We start from the raw sequence: 27226 nt of genomic DNA on the forward strand, positions 1-27226 counted from the left end.
TCACACAATCGACTGGAGCCAACATAATTTCCTGTGCCATTCTCTCCAGTTACCTGCATGCAGAGACAAAGTCTGAAGGCTGATGGCGTGGAGGAGGAGGAGGTGGAGGAAGGGGGGGGGGGGGGGCAGGTGTTTCTTTCACCCCCTCGAGGCACTTAAATGATGCTTTCTTCTTCGAAGGTCTCTCAACCCACGCAAGCATCGGCAGATTCTTGGGTTTTAATGAAGCATGTAACTTGCACTTTTGAGGGGTTGCTTCATTGCGCGGTTGCAGGTGTTGTGAAAGCCTGGGTTTTTTCGGAAGGGTGTTCACAGGAGGAAGAGCAATTTGACCAGATTTTTGGCCAAGAATTTAGCCAAGAATTTGCATCTAAGGCTTGCAACAAGTGCGTTAGGTGAAGCCGATAGGCAGGCACATTCTGTAAGGAGATAGCTGGAGGAAGAAAGCCTTACTCACTGAGTCATTCTTCCAGTAATACCATCGATTGAAACCCAAGGGTGGAAGAAACTTTTTACTTACAGTAAAATTTACTCATGTTACTGAAATTGAGTAGCTTTTGTATGTACTTTTTTGAACATTTTTTAAAGTCACTAATTTTACTTTTACCCAAGTAAAAATTTTTACTGACATATTGTAATTCCCTACATTTTAAATCACATCCAGACAGTACAGAGTACAGATTTTGTGAGTTTCCATATGCATCAGAAACTGAACAATCATAAATGTACAAATATTACAAAAGCCAGCAAAGAGAAGTGTAATCTGGCATTACTTTATTTTGTAATCTCCAAATTTTCAAATAAATTTTTTTTAGTTTGAACTCTGCCCTCTCATCCTTTTAGAATTGCATGGAAAATATCACATCTAACAATGTTCACTTTTCTAAAAAGTAGCTCAGGAAGTTTTACTCTACGTACATTTTAAATGAGCTACTTTTTACTTTTATTTAAGTAGATTATTACACCAGTAACTTTACTTATGAATATCAGCAAAGTAACAATCTCTTCTGGAGTAGGATATTCTTGTACTCTTTCCGCCACTGGTTAAACCAACTCCATCTCCACCTGAATAACTGCCTCGCATACAGCAGTCCTGCCTGGTGGTATGGCCATCTTTGTCGAGTAGTAACTTAAATTTTAAATTAAACTGAAATCTAAAGTGAATTGGTTTAATTAGTTGCAATAAGTACAGGTAGACCCAGAAACATGTCTGCAAAACATTCATGAGATAGATTCTATACTGGATGACAGTCAAAGCAGGATATATAATGTCATTGCACTTTGTGTCCAAAGCGACATAAATGTGTCTTGAGAAAGCTGCCTGTCTGTAGACCATCTTCCCCCAGGCAAAATGTTATTTGGCAAAAAAATATATATTATTATAATATATATTAATATATATATTTTCATATAAATAAATGTTGATTTTGCTACTCTCTGTCACCGATGGTCAGTTTTGATGGACTGAACAGATACTATATGAGTGTTCCTTTGTAAAGCCAAGTAAAACTTAAGATTTAAATGCCCAGAAAAATCAGGGAAATGCTTGAAAGAAAATGAGAAACGGTCATATTCCTACAGCATAAAACTTTTTATTTAATTCATTCCATTTCCAGTCAATCTGGAATATTCAAAAATAAACAAAAATGAGTTCAGTAGAAAAAATATTAATCTAAAATCTTAAAAAGTGAACTCTGAAAATAAATAACTAAAATAAATAAATGCAAACAAATTCGCAATATAAATAAAATACATATCAAATAAGTTTCCCAGGAGGTATGGAGTCGTGAGCTTATGGAGTTTTAAATAAAAGTGTGTTGGATGTGTGTGTATGTGTATGTGTGTCCTAAGTGAATCAGTGCATGTACAGCGCTGTGAAAAATTGTGCAAAAACACAGTTTTTGCACAGTTTGTTGTGCTATAAAATGATTTTAAAATGAAATCATTTGAATTTTTTTTTTGCCTGACACCTATACAATGTTTTCTATTACACTAAATGGCATCGTGGTCCAAGTCTTCAAGTTTCAAACTTTGTACAAACCTTTTCACAGCACTGTATGTATGTATGTGTATATGTATGTATCTCATTCATTAAAACTAATGGATTTCTAGTGTGTGTGTGTGTGTGTGTGTTTAATGCATCAGTGCGTTTCTAGCAGCAGTCACAGTGTTCTTCATCAGCATGGCTACTGTCATTGGACCCACACCTCCAGGAACCGGAGTGATGAAGCCTGCCTTCTCCTTCACCCCTATAAAGAGTCAAATAACGGACACAGAGTGAAGCAAAAAAACAGAACTTAGACTGATGCAGTGCACCTTAAGCTGGATAGTTACTTACAGACAGAAACACTGTATGTGTGTTTCAAGAAATGTAGCGCATCCATGCTGAGAGTGAGTGTTTGCATCATATAACACCCCAATTATGTAAACTGAAATCCCCAGCAGGCTTATCAAATCTTAATGTCGGTGTTTGTAAAATCCATTATTTAACATCAAAACAAGACGACTGGTTTTGTTTTGCTCTACTCCCTATAAACAAATATCTGATTTAAACTAGTAATAATATAAATTTCATTGTCAAAATAGTCTTGATTGTTTTCCCTTTGGAAATATGTAAAAGCTGCGGCTTCATTTGAGCATTATGCTTTGATTCAGCAGAAACTTAGTATTGAGGGAACAGGTGATGGATCCTAGTGATTTGGATTTATTTACCCTCAAAGTCCACATCACCAGTGAGCCGCAGCTTCCCTGTGCTTGGGTCCTGGATGCGGTTTATGCCCACGTCGATGACTGCTGCACCCTCCTTGACCATATCTGCTGTGATCAGGCCAGGAACACCTAAGAGGATAAACCAAGGCGGAGTCAACAGTTATACTGATAATAATGTGACACTTTATTGATTCCTGTAGGGAAGTGATCTGGTCTCATGTTTGACCTGCTGCTCCAGTCAAGCGTGAGACCAGAATTGCAGTCGGAATGAATGGGAGTGATGGAGCCTGACATCAAAGTGTAAAACCTCAAAACATATTTCTGCACTATTTGTTTAATGGTTGTTGGTCAAAGACATCGACAGCCACCATGACATTTGATTTCTCACCTGCTGCTACAAATTTCTGATCTTAATCTCCCGTATCAGATGAGAGATAAAGATTCTGCCGGGTTTTTAACATTTTGTAATGCTGCTTTTGATCTCCTTTTAATACCGTTTCTAAGGGGAACACCATGACAAATACCATTTCACCCTGGAGTGAAAAAACAGCATGGCTAAATAGGCTGATGCCTTAGTTAACTGTCTATATGGAAGACAAAAATGACAACATATGTTTTGTTTTGAAAATCATTTCACTTTGAAGTTGGCTGCTAGAAAACACTCTAACTCCTCAGACTACAATTACAAGTGCGGTACAGTGGAAAAAAGTCTGAACCAAATAACAATTAAGCATCAGATTTAATGGTGCCATAACACTGCTCACTATACAGCACACAAACACTGGAGGAACTCAGTGACACGCTAACCCAAACTACACCCTAACGCTGTCTGCTAACTGCAATTACGAGTTCCACAACAACTTAATCCTTAACACACACATGCTTCTCGACCACACTAAAGCCAAACACGTGCTAATTCCCAAATGACACGAAAACAGCTGTTGACTCTTGTAATAACACTGAATGAAAAGATAAGATAAGATAATTAGATAAGATGTACTTTAATTGTCCCCTTAGGGAAATTTGTCTTGGACTTCATGCTGTAGTTTCACAGTACAAACACAAAAGCAAAACAAAACATCATGACTGAGGATTCAATTAATCATGTAATGCAGTCGTAATACAGAAGCTTATTTCCAAAGTTCAACTCTAATGTACAAAATGTTTGGATAATAGATGATGTGCAAAGAAAATGAGGTGCCCATCCCAGAATGTTGCTTTCAGTAACCAGGAAAGTGTGCATTTATTGGAAAAGGAGTACAACAGGGCGACCCCTCAGGCACATTCACAATTACTTGGAATCTTTACACATAGCTTCCCTATGTTGATTGATTGTCTCACATTCCAGCTCTCATAGATCACTGTTGTTCTTTAAGGAGGCCGTACCCGGTTACCATCGTCAACGCAGAGCAACTTGTACATATACTGAAGTATTAGTGTTGATTCTTACTTTACAGTTTCCAGTGATGAATTCAAGTAAGGGCTGGTAGGCACTTTCACACTCTTGCTCACGTTACAAGGCTTCATAATTCCCATGATAGGAGCCACAACATACTGTAATGAAAAGCTATCTGGTCTAAGCAGTAGTGTACACTTGACTTTAGGTGGGAGAGCTGCATTAAAAATACTTCGGAATAGTATAATCACTTCCCTTAAAACTGTAATGGACCTGCTAAATGTGTAAAATGAAGGGATAATTTCCTAAACTCTATATATCCATTTCAATCATTTCTATAATAAAGATGATCCACTCTGAAAAAAGTATTGTGATCTAATCAACCGAGCATATAAGTTACCTACTATCTTTTTACCGTACCATTACATTTTGTAAAATTTGTTGCCACTTTTTTCAAATCGTGGAAAGGTGACTTTTATAACTTTTTATAGCTTTTTTAACTTGTATAACCCTTCAAAAGTAACAGGATGGGCAGGCATGAGGCGCGACAGTGGCCAATTAGCAGGTGCAATTACCTGCAGCAGCGATAATGATGTCAGCCAGGCTGGTCAGCTCCTTCAGCTGTTCCCTAGGGGTACATCTGTGGGTAATGGTCACCGTGGCATCACCTGAGGGGGTATAGGGTTTAAAATATGGGTCAACAAGATAAAAAGGATGACACAACAATGCAATATCATTCTCATGGTTTGATAAAAGTTAACATAATCTCTACTCATAGACAGTTACAAAATCCAAGTGGACAAGAGATTATCATGATAGCACTTGATAGTGAACCTGCTTTTGCTTTTACTGTTGAGCCTGGCATTATCTCCCAAATTTTGAAATCCAAAAACTTCCATTGCATTGCCTAGCAAAGTGGCAGGTAGTAGTGACGTAAAGACACTTTTGATTTTAATCAGTGATTACACAAAAAAGGAAAGCAGCATTACTGCAACAGGTCATAGCGCTAATCTTTTTCTAAGGTGTGTGTGTGTGTGTGTGTGTGTGTGTGTGTGTGTAGACCTGCATAGTCATGACTGAACCATGACTGCACCAAATGGATGAGGGGTGGAGGGAGAGAAAGAGAGCGTGGAGGAAGAAAAGGAATGAAAGGCAAGTCACAACACATCAAACATACCTAAAGGGATGTGTGTGTGTGCGTGTGCGTGTGTGTGTGTGTGTGTGTGAGAGAGAGAGAGACAGAGAGAGAGAGAGAGAGAGAGACAGAGAGAGAGAGGAATATTCAGTCATTAATTACTCCCGTGTGAGTCGAAACTAAATTGAAGTCCGTTAGCCATTGTCATTCCATCTGAGCCTTCTTCCAAACTATTTAAATGAATGGTGTCATCTTTCCACAGCTCCAAAAAATGAATAAAATGTCCATCAAATTTCTCCAACCAGTTCGTGCAGCATAATGTCCAATATTTACGTAATTATCTCCTACATTTTCCTCAGTGACATGGCATTTTTCTGTTTTTTTTGTAGAACAAAGCAATGTTGTTGAGGAAAGTATAGAAGAAGTAAATATTGGACTTTTGGACCCACAACGCAATTGGATCCTAGCCTCTGACAAAGTTCTGGCCATGTCAGAAATTTTGAGGCATATTTCTACAGCACGATGGGCGCTAATAGATGTTACGATGTGTCAAGTGCTCGTTTTTGCTTCGTCGATACCATCTTGAAATTGTGAGGTTGCCGTGCCATCGGCTAACATCGTACGCAACCTTGTCTTTCAACCACAATGCAATCGAGCATTGCGATGGCAGGAGGGTTTCAACTTGCACAAAATTTTACCTCAATCACATTGCACAATCTGACATAATGCAAAAATAAATAATAAATGAAAGAAGGGATGAAATCACACATACGTGCAGGAAAGATGATCAGAGATGTTTCTGGGTAGCACTTTCACAAGCTGTCACATGTTGAGTTTCCATTGACCAAGGTTTGTTCAACAATGCAAATATGCAATGAGCAAAACTCTGGGACATGTCCGAGAAAAAAAGATGACTGTCAGATAAAATCCACCCTTGTCAAACAGAAACTCTAAGTAGGCAACAATGGCTACAATGGATCTGAAGGTATGACTATATGATTGTATGTTCCCTTTGAGAAAAACAAAGGGGTCCTGGGTACTCTGCTTGTAAAAGCATATACAAAAATATTGCCATGGAATACAATACAGAAAGAAGATAAACTTTTTCAGGAAAGTGCTAACCATAAAACTGAGGCTAGCGATGGGCAACCATGTGCCATGGAGGGCAGAGAGCATGCAGGTTTTCATTCAAATCAAAGAGTGATTTCACTGATTAGTTCCTCCTCTCTGGTTGAAGGTGTGTTAACCTGCATACTCTCAGCCCTCCATGGCATATGGTTGCCTATCCGTGACCTAGATTATGTTTTAATTTCATTACATAACATTGGCTAAAGCAGTGGTTCTCAATCTGGTCCTCAGGAACCAGAGTCCTGTTGGTTTTCTACTCTAACTGGTAGTTAATTACATTCATCTGGTCTAAAGCATCAAGAAAACATTCAAAATCTTTCAAGTAACTGTAGTATAATACCTATTTTGCAGACATAAAAAGGCTAGGCCTAGATACTAATGTTGATGACCTATCATCTAGTTGTTGTTCAGTTCTATACGATTTCCTTGCTGTACATGAGGCGCAAGACTTACAAGGTAAGTAATTTCTTCTTAAGGTTGAAAACATTTTCATTCACCTGTCTTCTGTTGAAGCAAGCAGCAGGACATAAACAAGGTCATGCCAAGAAAGAACGACGACGCTCAGCGCTGGCACCTTCATGACAACTTGCGCATTTCCCTGTAACTGTGAGCTTGAGCATACTTACCTTGGAATTTTTTAATACTGCAACTCAAACAATCCTTGCCAAATTCTGTGTGTTCATATTCATATAATTGTAAGGTTATGCCAAATTGATAAACAAATAAGCTTATTGACTGCAATAGCATTAACATGCTATGAATAAAGTTCTAACAGGAAGCCTGTGCACATCTAAGACCGTACTAAGACAGCAGTCTCCCTCTGTGCCATCAAGCAATCCAGCACACGATGTAAAATGCAGTGTAGAGACTAGATGCTGCCAGTGTCCCCAGTTATGGTCTAGTTCAGTGGTTCTCAAACTTTTTGAACCAAGTACCACCTCTGATCAAAGCAAAGCGTCCAAGTACCACCTCACCTACAAGCCAACATCTCAAAGCACAAATATGACAAGTAGTATGAGCGCATACGTACGGAGCCCGGGAGTGGCCATTTGGAGAGAAAAAAAGTTATATCGAGTCCACAATTTACTGTAACGTGCGCACATTTTAGTTCATTTGTGCGCACAAGATACAATTTGTTCCCTCAATTTCGTTAAACTGTGTATTTTAGGAAAAATGCAACTTAAAAGATACCTTTTAGGTATTGCAGATATGCCTAGTAAGGATTTGGTATATTAATATCCATTGTCTGTTTACACTGAATAGGCATATCCCCCAATATTGCAACATATTTAGCCACTTAACCTTCAAGCCATGTAAACACAATCAGGTGGCTGCAACACACCCAGGACAGCGCCACATTTAAACATAATCACCAATATGTGCACTGACTCTTTATAAGCTCGTGAAGAGCGCATGTATTATATACTGAGAGCACGATATCACTATTTCAAGGGCACGTTTTGGCAATTCGTGTGCACGTAAAGCGGAAATCGAGGGAACAAATTGTATCTTGTGCGCACAAATAAACCAAAACGTCGGCTCATTTTAACCAGATCGAGGGAACGAATTGTATCTCGTGCGAAAGAAAAAAGAAAACGAGAGCTCGAATTGCATATCGCGCGCACGTTACAGTAAATCGTAGCCACGACATAAATTATTTTTCTCCCGATGGCCACTCCCAGGCTCCGTACATAAGTAATTTGGGCAGGCAGAGCCAGTGCAAGTACGTGGGCTGCGCGGGCAGAAACCTTGGTCAATTTTATAAAAAATTTAAAATATAAAAAAATTGTAAGTCTTTTTAAAATTTTGATTATGCTGGTAAATCACAAATTAAGAATTTATAAACATTGTAATGGTTTCAGATGGTTTTTCCAAATTCTCAGTGTGACAAAAAAATTCCAGTCATCTGGCGTACCACCAGGGGGCGCTGTACCACTGGTGGTACACGTACCACAGTTTGAGAACCACTGGTCTAGTTTATTTATGGTAATGATACTAATGTCTCAAAATGAACATGCTGATGGTTTATTGATGTTAAAATGCTACATGTAGCAACTTTAAATTCTTCAACACATGGCATCTGCAAGCACAGCCAGTGCTGTCAGAATCTAAATCCCACATTCAGTCATCACACTGCAAAAAATGTCCATCTTAATAAGGCATTTAATTTAGTAGTGACTGTTAAAATCTTCCTTTTCTTAAAACAAGCTTAAAAAATCTGTCAATGGACTAAGATAACTTCACTTGTTTCTGTTGCAGCTCAGCGTGATTTAAAAATTTTCTTGAATCATGTTATTCCCGGTTGAGGAAATGGCAACATCTTGAGTAGTGTGACAACTGAGAATATGTAATCATGAAGGTTGCACACTCCTCTCCATATGAAAATATTTATTTTAGATCACCAACCAGTTTCGGCATTATGCCTTCTTCAGGGTGTTAGTGTGACAACTAAAACATGGAATGATCTGATATTGTTAAAAACTCGCCAGCCAATAGAAAACTTGCTGTGCTAGCACACACCGCCCCAACCTCCTCTGTAAATAAGATCAGCCCATTTCCTTGTTTTGTTTGCAACACTACATGAGAAGATGTAGTTTCCTCTACCTCGAACAGTGCTGCATAGTTAAGTAAATATGGGCCTTTTGGACTCACAATGTTTAGCTACAAAACACTTGGGCTGTGTTGCAAAAGCTGTTTAGAGAAATTTAATGGTCATTTTATACCTTTTTTGGAACTCTGACCAAACAGACCACATTCACTTCAATCGCTTACGAGAGGGCTGACAAGGAACTGCACTAGCTAACTCACTGTGTGCTTGGTGGTCGTACAAACTTCAGTGAAATTTCGACTGACATCGGAGTGAGTAGATAACAGCATTTTCATTCTTGGGTGAACTGCTCCTTAATTTCTGGGTGATACAGACCTTCAGAAGCCAATTCATTGCTCACATTGCTACTTATTTTCCTGTTTGCCTCTACAAAAACAGGAGAAGGATTAAGCCATGATGTCTATAGCTACATACATATACACAGCCAGAATTTGGTAGTGACAACCGAATTTATGAATGAGAGTGAATTTGCATATGTCTGGTACCCACTGGAGCAGACCACTACACTGGAGTAAAATTACCAGACTGTGTATGTACGAGTAAGAGGAGTCACTCCACTCCTCCGATCTTGCGATGGTTATAAAGAATGTCTGTAACCATACTAACGTTTACTTCAGACCAGTATGGCGGCTACCATTGCCTGTATTTTCAGTTTACTTGACATCAGTAACACCAGTAACCAGAAGTGTCAATTTATCCATAAGATCTTAATAAACCACCACTGACAGCGGCGTCATATTTTCTTTTTCCACTGCATGGACTTGATACTTTTAATGGCAACATTTGGGCCCAAAACCACAGGACTGGTAGGAACAACCGCAATGTTGAGGAAACAGGCTGGATAGAAAATTTGAGGATGTCTCACAATACTTAGCTCTGTCTTTTTCAAATGAACAATGAGAGTTGCGCCTTACGTTATGTAACAACCAGTTATCCAGTCCGGTTCTGGTACACACTACTCGGACTAACTGAATCTGCATTCAAATTCGGTAGTCAATACCTGAACCTACCTTTTCAGGTAGTGAGTTCGGTTGTAGAATGCGGTTGTCACTCTCCTTAATAACCAAACTGTATGTGAACATAACAGGATTAAGCACTCCAATGAGGAGTGAAAAACGTATTTAGCTGCAGTGTGTACGTAGCCTATACAACAGGGCATCTGTCTACTCTTAAGTAGACACTGTATTGTAAAGCCTTATGGTATACTTGCTGCAGAAATTACTTTTGGCAAGTTCGTATGTGTGCCACATTAGCTTCAGACTTGCCAGCCAAACTAGTTGAATTCTTTGCACACCACCCCCCACTGTGTGACTGTCTGCAACTGGTTTCAAAGCAGGTATACACAACTTTGTATGCGGCTCCATTTTTGACTGTTTCAATTTTGGGCAAGTTCGACTTTGTAGTTAGTGTACCGCTCTGCACTGCCTTTATGTTAAGTAAACCACCATCTAATGTCAGGATTTATTTTTTGTTTGTATTTCTAATTAATTTTGATTAAGTTATTTACTACTTTGTGTTGATCTGGTTTTCTACACTTTTATGCTGTCCCAGGTCAGCCTTGTCTTATTGCCCCATCTTAGCGGCAAATTCCATGAAATGCCTTTCCAAAACCCCTCCCCTGTCTTCTTCCTACACCCATATAAGGACACTGTTGGCCTTCTGCCAACAATGCTGGACGCCAACAATCTCGCCCTTCTCTTCCTCCACACCTCCTTTTTCCTCCTTCCTTCTCTTCCGGAAAGACATGCATCGGCAGTTACTGTTTGATAATAAGGTGGGGAGTCATTATCGTGTCTCCATTTATTGGTCACATCCTGGCAAAAGCTATTGTGTTCATCAGACAAATTCCACAGAAAGCCAAGATGGTGCAACATAATTTGATTACAAAGCAGCACTTACGGAAGCACTCACACTCATATTGCTCACACACCTGCACAGACACAGAAACACACACACACACACACACACACTTACCTCCAGGTCGTTCATGGTTGCGGTCAGTGTGCAGCAACATAGCGATGGGCATTCCAACATTTTTTGAGCGCCCAGCAACCAGCACATTCTTTCCCACTGTCTCTATACCTGCACAGACAAATGCTTTTTAAGTAAAAAAGATCACACTTGAATGACTATAGTAGTTAGCTACGACAGAGGAGAACTTGAGAATGTGCTAGGACAAAATCTACTTTTGTAGGGATGTGGGTTTACCACCATCCCACTGACTGGAATTCAATCACCCCTAGTGGTCTCTTGGGTCAGTGGTGCTTTGCCCTGTTAGAGCAGTTGACAGCTGACAAAAAATGGGTATGAGTTAGTATGAAAACAGAAGCAATCTCCTGAGGCAAACAGAAAAAATACAGAAACAGAACAAAAAATACAAAGTGGAGGGTTGACACACACACACACACACACACACACACACACACACACACACACACAGTGCCAGGGGCAGTATTTCACCTCTGACTGATCAAAGTAAGGCATGTAGAGGTCTGGCACCACAATGTCGCGCCCATCACAATTACTATATTCATTGTCAGCCAAGACAAAAGTGATTAAAGTGATTGAGAGTGGAAGGACAGGTATGTATTAGGGTTAGACCAATATTTCAGTTTGACGATATTGGTCTTTTACTAAATATCAGACAGACAGACAGAGGTTCCTCCATGACCACAGCTACATGAAAACAGGCTGTAAAACCTGCAATTAACTTTTATATACATTTATATAAATGTTTTTAGTCTTTTTGTGTGTGTGAAGGGAAAATAAGTGAGTTAATTTTGGGAGGAAATACAAAATTTGCAATGTACGAAATACAATGCAAAATGATTGGGAGAAATGTAAACTAGACAAAGACAGCAGTAGATGGGCTGTAACTGTAAATGACACTGGTATTCTCCTTTAAAAACATTAAATACTGACAAAATATTGGCTATTGGTGACTTCAGTCTAAAAATATCAGTACTGGTATCGGCTTTCAAAAACCCATATCGGTCAAACACTAGTATGCACTGTATATGAAAAGGAACACTCTCACAGCTGCATTTACCCTCTTTTGAGTTTCTTGCTTGACCAGCTCTTTTGTCACTTTGATACCGTTTCATTTATTGCTTTATTTTTTAATAGCCTACAAACTTAATAGCCTACAAAAATCTGTCATCTTTGTTTTCATCCAAATCCTAAACTCTGGACAGTAAAGGTGCCACTTCTGGCATATCTAAGCATCAATGTATCATTTTCAAATGAATTAAGTTACCTTGGTATAATTACCATAAACAAATGAGACCATAGTTGAGGTGATTGGTCACATTTGTTACAATTATCTCACTCCAGTGGTATTATTAGTGCTAGTGTTTCTCAAAAACAAGACCACATCTTCCATAAACCCTATTGTTTCCTGGCATTTCTCCACATACATTTGTTTCCTCTTTTGCTTTACTGAATAGGATAAACACGTTGGAAGCAATTTTGTTTCTCTTGTTCTACCATCTACCATTGTGAGAAACTCTGAAAACTTCAGCTCCGTTTGAGCTGGAGGAACAGCACCCTCTGCCTGGTTTGTGCTGTGAATTCCATTTCCAGCAGATTTCCAACGAAATATAACCTGGTGGCTCACAATGTAAAATATGTCAGAATGTAAATCCCACATTCAGTCACCACGCTGCAAAAAAATGGGGTGAGATAACTTGTTTCAACTTGTAACAACACTTGTTTCCGATGCAGCTCAATTTAAGAATTTTCTTGATAGAAGAAGAATAATCTATGTTATGTGATTGATTGTTGATCGGTTAGATCTAAGTAGGCTCTTCCTCTGTGAATTCCTTTGAGACATGCTTGTGATGAAGGGCTATATATATATATATTTTTTCATTTCACCTTTATTTATTCGGGGAGGGCCAGTTGAGAGCAAGCTCTCTTTTTCAATGACGCCATGATTACAAGAACATATAGCATGTAACTACACACAGCTTAAAACAACTTAATGCACACATAAGACACAAGTTACAACTGACAAATAAGATGACATCAGCTCATAGGGCACATTCAGATTGCATAGTGTCATACAGAAGACGTATAAAACGATCAAATGGAATCAAGCTATTCAATTTTAGCAAGTTCTGCAGGCTATTCCACTTATGTGGGGCAAAGTAATCAAATGCATTTTTTCTTAATTCTGTGTTGACACAAGGAATGTTTAAAACCAGATAATCTTGTGCATGAGTGTGGTACGTACATGTTTTGTATTTCAAAAAACTGGTAAGATAACCAGGTAATTTATTGAGCAATGTTTTGTAGATAAACATAATGCAGTGCTGCTTACTTCTCAAAGCCAATGAAGGCCAACCTACTTTCTGGTATAAACTGCAGTGATGTGTTCTGAATCCATCCCCAGTTATAAATCTATGGGCAGAATGAAGATGAGAACTGCATCAAGAGGCTTTAGTGTAGAGGCAGCAGCATATAAATGACCTCCCCATAATCTAAAGTTGATAAAAATGAACAATCTGTTTTCTACAGTTCTGAGTAAAGCATGCTTTATTTCTATAAAAGAATGCTAATTTTGTTTTCAATTTCTTAGTAAGTTCAACGATATGCATTTTAAAAAACAACTTGTCATCTACCCAGATGCCCAGGTACTTGTACGAAGATACTCTTTTAATTGGTGTCCCACTAATAGTAGTAATGATTCCATAAGTTAGCAGTCGGTTTTCTTGAGAATAGCATGTATTTTGTCTTGTCAGAATTTAACATTAGTTTAAGGTCAATAAGAGCTCTTTGAATGATACAGAAATCTGATTGTAAGTTTTGAAGAGCTTGATGCAGAGGGGGCAGCTGAGTAGATAACTGTATCATCCACACAGAGGTGAATTGTGCTGTTTGCAACTTCAGCACCACAATCATTTTTAAAAAAGTGTAAATAAAATAGGCCCCAAAATGGAACCTTGAGGAACCCCTTTTCTGACACATAAGAAGTCGGACTGATAACCGTCAGCCACAACAGCTTGTAATCTACCTGCTAAATAATCCTCAAACCATTTGGAGGATTTCATCAAATCCAATAGCTTCTAGACACTTTAAAAGTAAGTATGAAATGTTCAACAGTATCAAAGGCCTTTGATAGGTCAATAAAAAGGGCAACACAATCCAGTTTATTATCTAGGGCATAAGCAATATCGTTCACAACCTTAGAAGCAGCTGACATGGTGCTATGACCAGGTCTGAAACCAGACTGATATGCATTCAAAATACCATGGTCAGATAAAAACAAGCAATGCAGCAACGCAGCAATGAAGTGCTAATTAAAGACATCACAGAGTTTCCTCTTATCCGAAATAGTGATGGAGTCCTGAATAATCTGATTGGGTAGAGATGAGGTAGGGCTATGAGATATAGTCTTAATTGTTCTCCAGAATTTTGCTGGATTTCTGCTACAATCTGATAAAGTAGAGACATAAAAAGATGATTTGGCTTTCCGTATCATTGCAGGCACTTATTTCGAAGGTGACGAAAATGCTGCCAGTCTGAGCTGAACCCAGAAGTAAATAATAAATAATAATAATAAATAAATGAACTTGAACTTGACATTCCTTATTTCAAGATATTGCCACTTGATTCAGAAAATGTTGAAAAAAAGTGAAATGCCACTGGAAACAAATGACATGATCTTACCCCACTGACCCCACAACAACGATTTTTAGACTCAATACAGGATTAAATAGCTTGTTAAGATGCACATGTTTGCATTGCACATTCGTTTGGAAACTGCACTGAGAATGGTTTGTGAAGAAGAGCCAGTACACTCAGTATAGTTACACCCTTTTACTTGGTCAAGAGAATGACTGACTGGGTCAGTACACTGGGCATCAGTACAGTGGGCAGATTTTAAGTACATGTCTAGAAAATGATTGTTTGGCACCATCTAGTGGGCCCGCCTTGGAAACACAGGAACACACATACCAGCTCATAGATGTACAGTATTATATTTTCCTTTCACCTTCTGAGTTGCAGGCTCAGAGTTGACTTTCAACTTTTCATAGTTGAAGATCCAACTATAGGTCATAATTCAAGATGATCTGCCAAGTCAAGGCACACTACTCTTTCCCAAACATTTGTTGAGGTTTGATGATTGGAATATAATAGGAATATAGCAGGAGAGAGAAAGCTGAATTAGCCAATCAGAGGGCTGAGTTAATGAATTCAAGGTACTATACAGCTAGCACCTTCAAAATTCAAGTTATCTCAGCCATAGGCGTAATCGGCATAATCGGTGTAATCATCCCAAACAGAACTCTGCCTTGCGTTTGATACCTCTAGCATTTTGACCAGTCATAATGTAATAAAAGATATCTTAAATTAGCATTTTGACTAGTCATAATGTAATAAAAGATGTCTTAAATTAGCATTTTGACTCATCATAATGTAATAAAAGATATCTTAAATTAGCATTTCAACAGGTCATAATGTAATTAGAGATATCTTAAATTAGCATTTCAACAGGTCATAATGTAATGAGAGATATCTTAAATGCTAATTTACAGTATCTCTCATTACATTATGACTAGCTAAAATGCTACTATAAAATATTTCAGATATCTGTAATGAGAACTACTGGAACTACCACTACTAGCCCTATACTGCTGCAGCAGCTGTAGTAACAGCAGCAGCAGCAGCAGTGTTGTTGCTTGCTACTACTGACGAGCACCACCTGGCTTAACGGTACTGCTGCAGCAGCAGGAGCAGCAGCGGCAGCACCCATCCCCTTTACCCTGGTAAAGCTCTTACTGTGGACTTAGACAAGGGCCTACAACCCTATAAGATAAGATAAGATAAGATAAGATAAGATAGCACTTGATTAATTCCCTTGGGGAAATTCAGGGAAGCTTGCCTCCCCATTGGGGAATTGAACCCCGGTCTGGCAGTGACAGGCAGGGATACTAGCCACTAACTAACGAGGAGTACAAACTGTTTGGACTGGGTGGCGGGTTTGCTTCAGCGGGAGGCGAACCGCGCCTCAACCGCAACCGCCAGACCATCGTTTGGACTGGCTGGCAAGCTTGCTTCAGCAGGAGGCGAACTGCGTCTCTTCGTACCAACCACCAGCTCTTCAACGAACCGCTATCGCTAACCGCCAGACCACACCTTTGGAGCGGCTGGCAGGTTGGCTTCAGCGGGACTCGAACCGCGCCTCTTGTGAAGGTCTTCAGCTTCATACCTTACCACGTGGTAAGGTATGAAGCTGAGGAGAAACAGCCGGAGACGAGCCAAGCCGAGACGATTTAATGCCAAAAATGAGTTTGGATTATTTGAAATGATATTTAGCCTGTTACGTAGAACTTTATTTCTACAAACTTTTCAAGACTAAAATAAGTCAAAATTTATATGCACTTGGGTGTCACATGCTTCTTAGGTGTGTATGTGCGTGTGTGTGTGTGTGTGTGTGAATGTGTGTGTGTGTGTGTGTGTGTGTGTGTGTGTGTGTGTGTGTGTGATATAGGCCTGAATGTTGTCTAACAGCCTTGAAGCATAAACACGCCACCAAGCCTCCAGCTGGTCCACCTGCACTGGGATGAAAGTGGCGAACAACTCAGAGAAATTAGAGAAATTGTGTGGCTGAGTTCAGAAAATAAATAAAAATAAATAAATGTATATGAATATAGTTAAGCTGTCCAAGTAGTCCATTTTGTCCAACAATGTCTGATAGGAAATAATTGCAATATTTGTGTGAAGAATTCCCTGCAAGTCACCTTTTTCTGCAGCCGTCTCACTCTCTCCTCCCTTTCTGATTGTCTTTCCCAACTGTGCAATCCGTATAAGCAGGTTGGGTGCACAGGGTGCGTAACACACACCCAGGAGATGTGAATGGAGGAAGAGGTTGTCGCGTCTGACAACCTTGATTGAATCTGGATCTTCAGTTTAACAATTGATTGTCTTTTTGCGTTCTTGCCAATGTAGGTTGAGTCATTACATTCATTTGCAATAGGAAATACGGTCCGATTAACGTCTGCTAGATCCTATACGGCCGACGCACAGTATCATGGCGCTCGGCCAAATTCATACGCCACATCATCATTCATTCAGTTTGTTTGTGATATGGGACATTCAATCGAAACCACATGTCATCAATCACCAAGTATGCCAATCACGTCCCAACCTCATCCCAAAATGGACTCTGCCTTGTGTTTGATACCTCTGAACCCAGTGAGTGGGCATCAAATTAACCAGCAAAATTAAAGTTGTAAAATAAAAGCCCTCAAACTGCAAGGGGCGGTAGCATTAGAACGCAGCTGGAAAAATAATCCGCTCACTCCATCTCTGTACATGGGATCATTGCTATCATGGTGTTATCCACTGTCTCATGTCATGTTCTTGCCAGGTCTGCGGCAAAGAAAAAGAATAGAATAAAAAAAGCTTTGAAAGGAAAACATTGAAAACACAAGAACTGGTCCCATGTCATTGTAATGGGCATGGTCAGCATTCACAGACCTGAAAGAGTTGCATCTTGACTTACAATTAAGAAGACTTATAGTAAGCCCTGAAAGACTTGTGACTTGACTTGAGACTTGTCTCAAGTGACTTGAGACTTGACTTGGACTTGCCTTGATTGACTTGAGACTTGACTTGGACTTGCATGGAATGACTTGCGACTTGACTTGGACATGCACCAAAAGACTTTGGTAGCCACACACAAATGGTGATTGCTGTTTGAATAGATGCATCACTTCACACGCATACGCACACACGCACACAATGTTATGGTACCTGTGGGGTGGGGTGGGAATAATAAACTCTGTTGAATAATTCTAATTGTATCAGTCTCAAGTTCTCATTAATTATCTTCTGGATTATATTGTAATGTGCTTTTACATTAGCTTGCTCTCATGTGACTTGGTAGATGTGAAAATGTAACAGAGCATTACAGATCCACAATACAATGTGTGCGGTCATGCACGTTTCATGTAGGATAGTTGGTTGTGTTGATCTTTACTCCATTGTTAAGATTTATGTAGTTACCCTTTTTTCCAAGTAGACACATTATACTGTAAAAGAAAAAAATATATAACTAATAGAGAAAAGGATGGCATTAAAACCTGTTTTAATTGCGTTCAAAACTTAGGCCAACAGTTTGTCATTTAGCATTTTCCTTTTTTGGTGAAGATGATTTAGTCTATCGTTTACTATATTCAAGAAAACTCATCAGTGATGCCAAAGTCTGTAGAATTGCAGGAAATACATTTAAAATTAGTAAATTTTTCTGGGGGAGAGCCAGACCCCCGACCTTCAGTTGGTCCCCCCCAAAGTTTTAGACGCAATTACGCCACTGGTCTCAGCTCACCATTATAGAAGGAAATGAAATAGGCTTATATCAAGGAATATTAAGGTTGACAAATAATACTATTGTATAAAGTTACCATATGGACAAAAATATCAGTGTACTCCAAGAGAGCCCCTGAGAAAAGCTATTACACAGGATTATCTCCCCAGTGTTTTAAAACTGTGTTTGCTAGTTCACTTGGAGCTAGATCTGGTCACAGATCTAGCTCCAAGTGACACTCTATAAACACTCTATAATTAGGAATTTGATATTTTATAACAAACCTCCAACCAGGACACCCACATACATGTTCTGTCACATGCATGTTCATTTCATCAGAGTGCAGAGCAGCCAGGAGTGATGAACCTGGAGAACCATTTTCTGGCTCAATGATGTGTCAGTGGCTATGTGCAATGCCCAAGAAGTTTTAGTGGCATACCTGCCCTTTTGATGATCTCCCAGACAGCAGCGGGTGTTGCAGGCACCATGGATCTCTGGTCCAGACACAGCTTGCCAATATTGACAATATGGAAGCCGTCCACATCCTTCTCTGGAGCGATGGCGTTACACACTGCCCGCTCATTAATGTGCCCTAGGAAGAGGAGGGGGAACTTACTGGCTAGTTGTTGTCCGCAATCCTTTCTACACTCCCACAACATGCTGTCCCAACAAGATCTGGTTGTTTTGAACACTGCCCTTGATCATGATTGGTTGGGAACAAGCAGTCTGGAATTCTTTTCTTGCTTTAATTCCCACTTGGCAGTAGCTGCAGCCAGGCCTTTTCTGCAGCCTTGGTAAAGTGCTAAAACAGAAACAAATGAAGTGTGGAGAGAGTCTGAGTGGGCTAGGCTAGTGTCCACCAGGCTAGAGTGTCAAACTTTAAGTAGAATGCAGCTTTTTGAATTATCACAATTACAACGGCGCTATTGCCACCGTGCCATGATCATCCAGAGGCAAATTCAGGTTAGTCAGTCAGGAGTGAGACACTTCACTCCTCTATACGTGTGTGCAATCAAACTTCATCAAGGTTTACAGCACTTGAGACAATTTTCCACACAACTCCCACAATCTTCTTTGCATATATATATATTTATAGAATAAAATTGAATGTCATACTCAGTACTTGTTCCACTTTGATTTCAGTGAGGAAAAATCAGCGGCAAAAGTATTAGTACTGGTGTTTACCGGGGAGTGGGAGCTGCACCAACAAGCCGCTGACCTTCCAGTCACGGTTCATCTTGTCAATCAGCTCTAGCAACTCCTCCTGGGAGACTGAGCCAGGCCGCACCACCGTGTCACTGGAAATACCTGGAGAGCACATACACAACACACACAAACACACGCACACACACACACACACACACACACACACACACACACAGCATGTTACAAATGTAGCCATGTATAGAACTTACCTGATGTAGACCAAATATTTTATATATTTTACATGTTATGTCCTTGTTTTACACTTCCTATGTTTTGTATGTGGGAGGGCGAGGGGGTAGGGTGGGGTGGGATGGTTCTGGATGGGGTGGGGTGGGATGGGAGAGGGCAAGTAGGGGTTCGGATCAAGAAGTGTAAAAACGTCTCGGTGTCAATCAGCATCTACAATCATTTGTTAATGACTAAATGGTTGAATAAAAACTAAATTATAAAAACAAAAAAAGAAATGTAGTTGTACTTGTACTTGTACTTGTGTGTGTGTGTTTGTGTGCAAACGTATGTGCATGTGTGTATGGTAGCATCAGTTTTGAGTGTGAAAAATGTGTTTGTCCATGCTTAAAGATGTGGTAATTATATGTTGTGCTTGTTGGTCTGCATAATGCACATAATGCGTACAGTGTTCAGGCATGTGTGCAGTGCTCATATCTGACCCAGTATGCTGGCTGCCCGGGTCTTGTTCCTGACATAAGTACGACTGGCTGGGTCGTCCCCCACTAATACCACTCCTAGGTGGGGTCTCATGTTGCCCTGAGCCACCAGTTCTTCCACATCCCGCTGGATCTCTCTATGGAGCTGACGAGCCAACTCCGTCCCCGAAATCACCACCGCTGCATGTCTGGATAGGGAAAACATGCAGGCACCAATACATCCACACATCACAGACAATGGTGTGAGATTGCAAAGCAGACGTAAAATTAGACCAAAAAAATCCATCATTTTCAATATCTTACACATTATTCCAAATGTGTCAACACACATCGGTCATATTTATGTACATAGATGAATAGCAACTAATGCATTATGCACTTTTTCACATTCTGTATATTTGTTACCTGCATCTTTAAATTTGATATGGCCTATTTGATGATGTGAATAGTTTTTGATGCTGTACATCTGCAGTCTGACACATTACTGTAAATATGTCTAGTGCATACCTGATAATGGGAATAGATAATGAAGCACGCTTGCACTTCCACTCTGTAAATCTAATAATGGAGAGCCAGCGTATATTTAAATTCATACATCCATTGCCATAGCTATATTTTTATATGTTGCAAATTCACATATTGTCATACTCCAATATTGGATGTAATTATCAGCCATGTTGTTTTATACTCTTATCCTAGCCACATACCTTTTTTTCTTTGCTGCTTATTATCAAAGTTTCGCCTAATCTTATGTAATAATGGAGTAATAATGACAGTTATTTATATGGACACATGCACGAATGAAGTAGCTTTAAATAAGTAGGGTATACTGAAGTGAGTGTTGGGGGCAGGAAAGCAGTTTGCACTTGAGTTGCACTTAACAGGTGTTGGTGACATTGTTGGTAAGAACGTGCTACACTAGCCTACTTTTATTACTTCTCACAGTGAAGAGTAGTGTAACTGTGATTTAAATTCCTGTGGTAAGTACATCAAAAAAGTAAGTAGTTAGTTGCTTTTGTTATCATCCTCTGTAAAATATAAGCTGAATCATCCATAAACCGTTATCCTTGGTCAGTTGACAGCTCTCAGTTGGCACCAGCACATACTAGCTAATGTTAGTTTACATTAAAAAAAAAAAAGGCCAAAACTTTTACGTTCACTGGTGGAAATATTCCCAAAACTCTGGTTTTCTATCGAGCAAAAGGATGACAAAAAAAATTGACATCAACGATATTTTGTTCCCGTGGTCATTCACAGAGAACACACAGGAGAGACAGCTGAGTTTTTAGCTGGTTTTTGAAGTAAAGAGAGGACACCAACTGTCAATTTTTGCAGCTGTCAAGGAAAAGTTGTCCAACACTATGTAACTAATTACTGCTTCGACGATTCAAACGAGTAGGGTAATAACTATTTTGATTCTATCAGGACGATGTTTGGTTCCCCCGGTCATTTACACAGGTAAACACACAGGATAGACAGTTGATTGCTGAAGGTAAGTGAGAGCGCCAACCGTCAGTTTTGGAGCTGAAACGGAAAAGTTGCCCAACAACGACTAGCGTAACGAATTACTCTTCCAAGGGAATAATAACTTAAGTAAGTAAGTACGTTTGAAATGAGTAACGAGTAATGAGTAACTTTTTGAGTAAGGAGCCGAGCCCACTGCGGCTCACGTTCAGTTATCGTTAGTCCATAATGGATTAACCTTGACAGCCTCACCTTCCTGCACGGTCCGTCCCCCGGCACCGGCCAACGTTTCCACGAATGTATGCAAGGTGTTCTTTACACACAACGGAACTGCAGCGAGTTATGCAATAATGACACGTTTATTTACAGTGTTGTCAGTGTTATCGGGCCGAAATTCGACCCCTAAGGGCTTTTCAGTGCCTGCCCATGCTACCGTGAACTGGGAAACGTGCTGTCAATCACCATCCTCTGACACGTGACGATATTCCCTCACCGGCACTAGGCATCGCGCATCCCTCCGCAAAAAAACAGTTTAGCCAGGACATTATTCCCTTTTACCTTGTCGCCGACTGGTGCAGATGTCTTCTCTGACTCTCGCATTTTCTGTGCATCCGCAATTTGGCCCGGCAGCAGTGATGGGGTAACGCTAACGGGCTACAAATCCTTAAGGAGGAGCGTAGCGGTGAAACAGAGGCCGCCATGTTTGTGTGTGTGTCGTAGAGCTATTAGCGCGTGTGTACGTCGTGCGTGTATGTGTGCGTGAGAGTAAAGGGGGCAGGGCAGTGAAGGGTGTATTATGTGTGTTACATAGAGATAATACTGTAGACAGCATAGCTGATAGGCCTATACTGTGTATACTGTAGCTTATCAGAAAAGAGAACTTGTGCTTGTAGCTGATTGTATTAGAATAGCTGATTCTATTAGAATATGGATAACAGTACATCTCTATGGAGATATTATAGTGATACCATGGGAGATAGAAATATACCAGTAAGATAAAAGCATTATACATTCATAAACTCAAACTGGGTACCACACAATATAAGCCCCAATTAGAATATTATAGGAATATTATAGTGCTTTTTGTTTATTGTGCAGTAGAATAGAATAGAATAGAATAGAATAGAATATTGTGTGATTATTTTCCTACAGCTAAATGATGTCCTACAGCTCTCCTACAGCAATTTTTTAAGCCCTAGCTCAATAAAAGAGGGGGGAAACACACTTCTACGCTATTGAATTGTTCTCTCTCTGGCTTTTTGAAACCCTAATTTGTATAGGGGCCATTTAATCATTATTGCGTCTTCACCTATGGGTTTAATTTGTTCAAGAGAATTTTTATGATTGCAAAAATTGTTGTTTGTGTGTACGCGTGTGTCTGGGGCGGGTGGTGGGGGCAGTGTCTGGGTGTGTGTTGTCTCTTTGGTTCAGGGCACTTTGAGGACCGAGTTCAGCAAACATACTCTTAGTGAAAAAGAAGACAATTTGTTCCTGAAAAACCAATGTTTGACAGCATGACACAGATGCACAGAGGTGTAATAACACCAGATCCTGTCAAAGCTGTGAATGTGAAACAACCTAGAAATGCTCTTCTGTGTTATAATGTTTATTGCTTAACATCAGGTTTGCTCTTTCATCCACTCTCTTTTGCTTTTGAAGAAAATCGATTTGGCATTTAAGTTACAGCTGTCAAACTGACTGACCTTTAAACCCCCAATCTTGGAATATTTTTGGTTTGGCCACTTCTGTTTTGGCTAAGCTATGTAGCGAGTAGTTTCTTCTTTCGAATTTGTCGATGGAAAGCAAAAAAAAACATTTTCTCAACCTATTATGACCTAACCTATATATTTGGAGTCTCTTTTACCACAGCCTATTTAAAAGTTGCAGTGATCCAAAAATTAAACAAACCTTTGTTCAGCAACATGGCATTAAACTCCTTGTGTAAAGTATTAGATCTTTTGCAGTGTAATTATTGCATGGAGGAACAGTCACATATAATGCAAATACGGTTTTAGTATGATCTAGGGAAGACCTTGATGAAAATTGCAATGTTTTGTCCCTGAAAAACAGACTGAACTGAAGGATCACTTGAATATGAGTTTTCGGTTGAATATTTGCACTTAGTTGCATGCAACAGCCAAGTGTGACCAATTGGGCACCAGTTAGGTTTAAACACACCATTTTCACATTTGAATTAGTATTGGACAGGAAATAATGTAAGAGAAGAGGATTCAAATCCGTCAGCAGGGATCATAAAAAAGAGACATTGTTTTGTTCAATATTTGTAACACTGATACATTTTATTCCACTGCCAATAACTGATCCCTAATTTGGCTCAGTGTCCCTCTAAAAACAAGTATAGACCCAGTATTTTAAAACTTTGCTTTTTATTTTATAACAGTATGCACATTGAAATAGTTTTAACTTCCACAACAACCAAAGCAGAGACGCAGGAGAAAAGAAAACCAGAAATCATCCCTAACCACTGCTGCCACAAACTGGACACAGAGGAAACACACAGAAAGGGGGAACTGCATTTTTCAGCTTTGAAACATGCTATTTTGCTTGTTGTGGCAAACTTATTGTCTTTCAGAGTTTCTTATGGCCACAACTTTGTCGTGTCACACTGACTTGCAATTCCACAGAATTGGTTGGAATATCTGAAAAAGTTTACATTGACAATGCATAAGATGAATTTCTGAGGATAGCCTATATTTTCTGGCTTGGAAGTGATAACAATACCATAGTAATTATTTAATAAAGCACATTGATCACGTCATAAATTAGAATGTCTCTTCTGTGTTTTTCAGCTTTGTTATTAACAAATACAGCCAGAATATCCTTGGCCATAAGAATAAGTAAGGAAATTCTTCATGTGAGTGGTGTTTTCTTTAAGCAGTCAAATCTTTTCAACTGTGGAATAGAAATGTTTGTCAAATTTATCCTCAAAGTGCTTGTGTGAACAGAACTCATGGAAAAATCTTTTGGGACCAATTCAGTTGGTCTTGGTGTCTTGTCTGTCTCTCTGCTTTTCAACTGCCTGAATAAATAAATAAAAAAAAAAAGAAAGAAAAAATACTCAAGGTGAGCAGACTGCCCACTCTTCTTTTTGATCATAAAAAATCTGTTTCATCTCAGGGCCATGTGATGCAGGTGTCATTCACGTCATTCACTCTTTGACTTGACTTGGTCTCTTACAAGTGTTACATGATACTGCAGCACCGTGATTGCAAACTTTGAATACAAATTGTGAAGGTGATTTCTTTCTGGAATGTATGAAAGTCTGCTGTGATACTTGCGACAGAGGAGGTGTTTAGCTGCGTTCAGAGTGAGGATGAAAAGCAATAGACTATATAAGACCAAAATGAGATTGCATTGATACAGAATAAATACTCTCATTCATTCTGCTTCATGCTCATTATAGAGCTGGATGGCACTCAGTAGAGCGCATACCTCCTCCAACACTGTGCAATTGTCAAGATGTGCCAGTTCCACATGTCGGATTTTCACCAAAAGTTAATAATTTGTTCCATGCTCCATTACCAACCTGTTTCACATAAGGAGATGCACACATTATCATGCCTGGACCTGAAATGAGACATGAGATTGCATCACCACAGGGCCAATAAGCACTATATCTGTTCAGTGGCCATTAGGGCTGCCCTTCTACCACTGCTGGACCAAATTTTGGAAGAATTAGCAGTGCAGTTATGTCTAAACTTGAAATGAGCTCTCCATCATCCCCATGTTGTTTGATTGGGCCGATAATGGAGGGTTTGCCTCTTCTTATGTCTGCTGAAAGGCACACAAAGTTTGCCCCACAAAGTTTCTTCCTTGCCCCATGACCAATCTTTCCACAAAGTTGTGTGCAAATCCATTAATAACCTTTTGAGATATCCTGCTAATAGACAAACAAACAGACAAACAGACTGAATGGGGCGAAAACATATAGGAAACTTAGCATTCTTTGCAAAAAATAAACCTCTCAAGCTACTTTGTTCACTGTAGATATAAACTCTTAATGTTTAATTTTACCTATGTACACTTCAGTTGGCACTAATTTTGTTTTCCAGCAAATTAATTTATAGGGTGTAGCAACGTTTACTCTAGAAACTCATTAAACTAAAATTAGAAGAGAAAACAACAGTCTGGATGCATCAAGTTAAGTTGTGAAACATGATGCTCCCCTGCCAAAATGAAGAATGAATAAAGATAAAAGATGAATGATTAAAAAGGGGGCGAGGTGAATGATTGACCGACAACAATTATAAAGGGGAATCCTGTGACTGCACTGCACTTTCTGGACCTGCATCCCACCTCTTCACCTCTCCTCTGCTCACACCATGCTGCGGGCCGCGCTCTGTCTGCTGCTGCTGCAGTCTGTGGCAGCTCAGAATGAAATCTGCAATGTTTACAAAATACTGACGGATGAGGGCTTCAAAGCAATGTGAGTATTATTATTATTATTTTTTATTTAATTTTTTTACTCATCAATCAGCAATTAGTTCTGGTATGAATGTGGTTTAGGATATAAATACAAATATAATATAATTGTTTTGCTATGGAGAGTTCCATTGACAAGGAAATGTTAGTCCAGAACTAGGCTTCATCCATGTTTGTGAAACAGGGTATACAAATGAAGCATGGCTATGAAGTCACTTCCATGGCTTAATACATTTATATTTATATTTACATTCAAACAGTGGCATGCTGCAAAATTTTAAGTTGGCATCTGGAAATATCTAACTTTTCAGCTCTTGGGAAAAGTGTTCATTTGCGACGGAGCCCCTCTGGGGTCACATGGTAGAAAAAAAACCTCAATGTGTAAATCCGTGCGAACGGATTTGTAAACTGTGCGAACGGATTTCAAAACTGTGCATGTGGATTCACAATCCGTGCGAACAAATTTGTAAACTGTGCGAACGGATTTCAAAACCATGCCCTCGGATTCACAATACAAACCCGTTCGCACAGTTTACAAATCCATTCGCACAGATTGTGAATCCGAGGGCACGGTTTAGAAATACGTACGTACAGTTTACAAATCCGTTCGTACAGTTTACAAATCCATTCGCACGGATTTACACATCGACCCCAGATGGGGCTCCGTACAAAAAAGTATTTATTTTCCAATTAATATGGGCAACCATCTATGTCAGAAAATCAAGCTGCAGGGGCGTCCTGGTGGTTCAGTGGTCTAAGTCCTGGCTTTGAATCTGACCTGGGCCCTTGGTCGCATGTCATCCCCCTGTCTTTCTCCCAGTCTTCCCTCTCTCTCTCTCTACTTTTAGCATCATTATAGATCCTTCATATAATTAAAACTTCACTTCTGAACTTTCTGTTAACTTGTGATTGTAATGTGTATTTTCATTATTTACCTCAGGCATTTGTATGTTCACAGTCTTGAGTTTGTTCAGTGTATTCATGCTTTTTAGCATGCTGAATAAGTATGTATTTAAAAGTGCTTTAAAAAAATAAAATAAAACAGGTTTATCACAAAGCGCATAACAAACAAAAAATGACAAATTCCTGGAAATGACTGGAAGAAACCTTGGGAATGACCTCACAGAAAGGGATCCCCCTTCCAGCATGGTCGAGCGTG

At 39.5% G+C, this 27226-nt stretch overlaps 2 protein-coding genes across 3 annotated transcripts in view; one reads left to right on the forward strand and one right to left on the reverse strand.

Annotated features, from left to right (window-relative positions):
* Window positions 1-1699: 1699 nt before the first annotated feature.
* LOC139655306 (bifunctional methylenetetrahydrofolate dehydrogenase/cyclohydrolase 2, mitochondrial-like) lies at window positions 1700-22363 on the reverse strand. Of its 2 annotated transcripts, XM_071532676.1 has the most exons (8): window positions 22183-22363; window positions 20164-20348; window positions 19475-19597; window positions 18729-18881; window positions 10951-11058; window positions 4681-4773; window positions 2713-2838; window positions 1700-2249 (listed from the first exon to the last, which is right to left on the reverse strand). In XM_071532676.1, the coding sequence occupies exons 1-8, from the start codon at window positions 22323-22325 to the stop codon at window positions 2134-2136; spliced, it is 1047 nt and encodes a 348-aa protein (XP_071388777.1). In that variant the 5' UTR covers window positions 22326-22363; the 3' UTR covers window positions 1700-2133. The 2 variants fall into 2 exon arrangements, with proteins under 2 accessions (XP_071388777.1, XP_071388776.1); XM_071532675.1 differs by lacking the exon at window positions 10951-11058 and having other exon boundaries at window positions 22183-22273.
* Window positions 22364-25967: 3604 nt separating this feature from the next.
* Window positions 25968-27226, forward strand: part of gc (GC vitamin D binding protein) — a 38040-nt gene continuing 36781 nt past the window's right edge. The window contains exon 1 of the mRNA XM_071532659.1: window positions 25968-26071. Within this exon, the coding sequence (XP_071388760.1) occupies window positions 25968-26071 (104 nt within the window). The remainder of the gene's footprint in view (window positions 26072-27226) is intronic.

This window comes from Centroberyx affinis, unplaced genomic scaffold, assembly GCF_046629955.1.
Source record: "Centroberyx affinis isolate AG114_WGS23_722 - 3 ecotype Tasmania unplaced genomic scaffold, CSIRO-AGI_Caff_v1 ptg002232l_1, whole genome shotgun sequence".
NCBI classification, from domain to species: Eukaryota; Metazoa; Chordata; class Actinopteri; order Beryciformes; family Berycidae; genus Centroberyx; species Centroberyx affinis.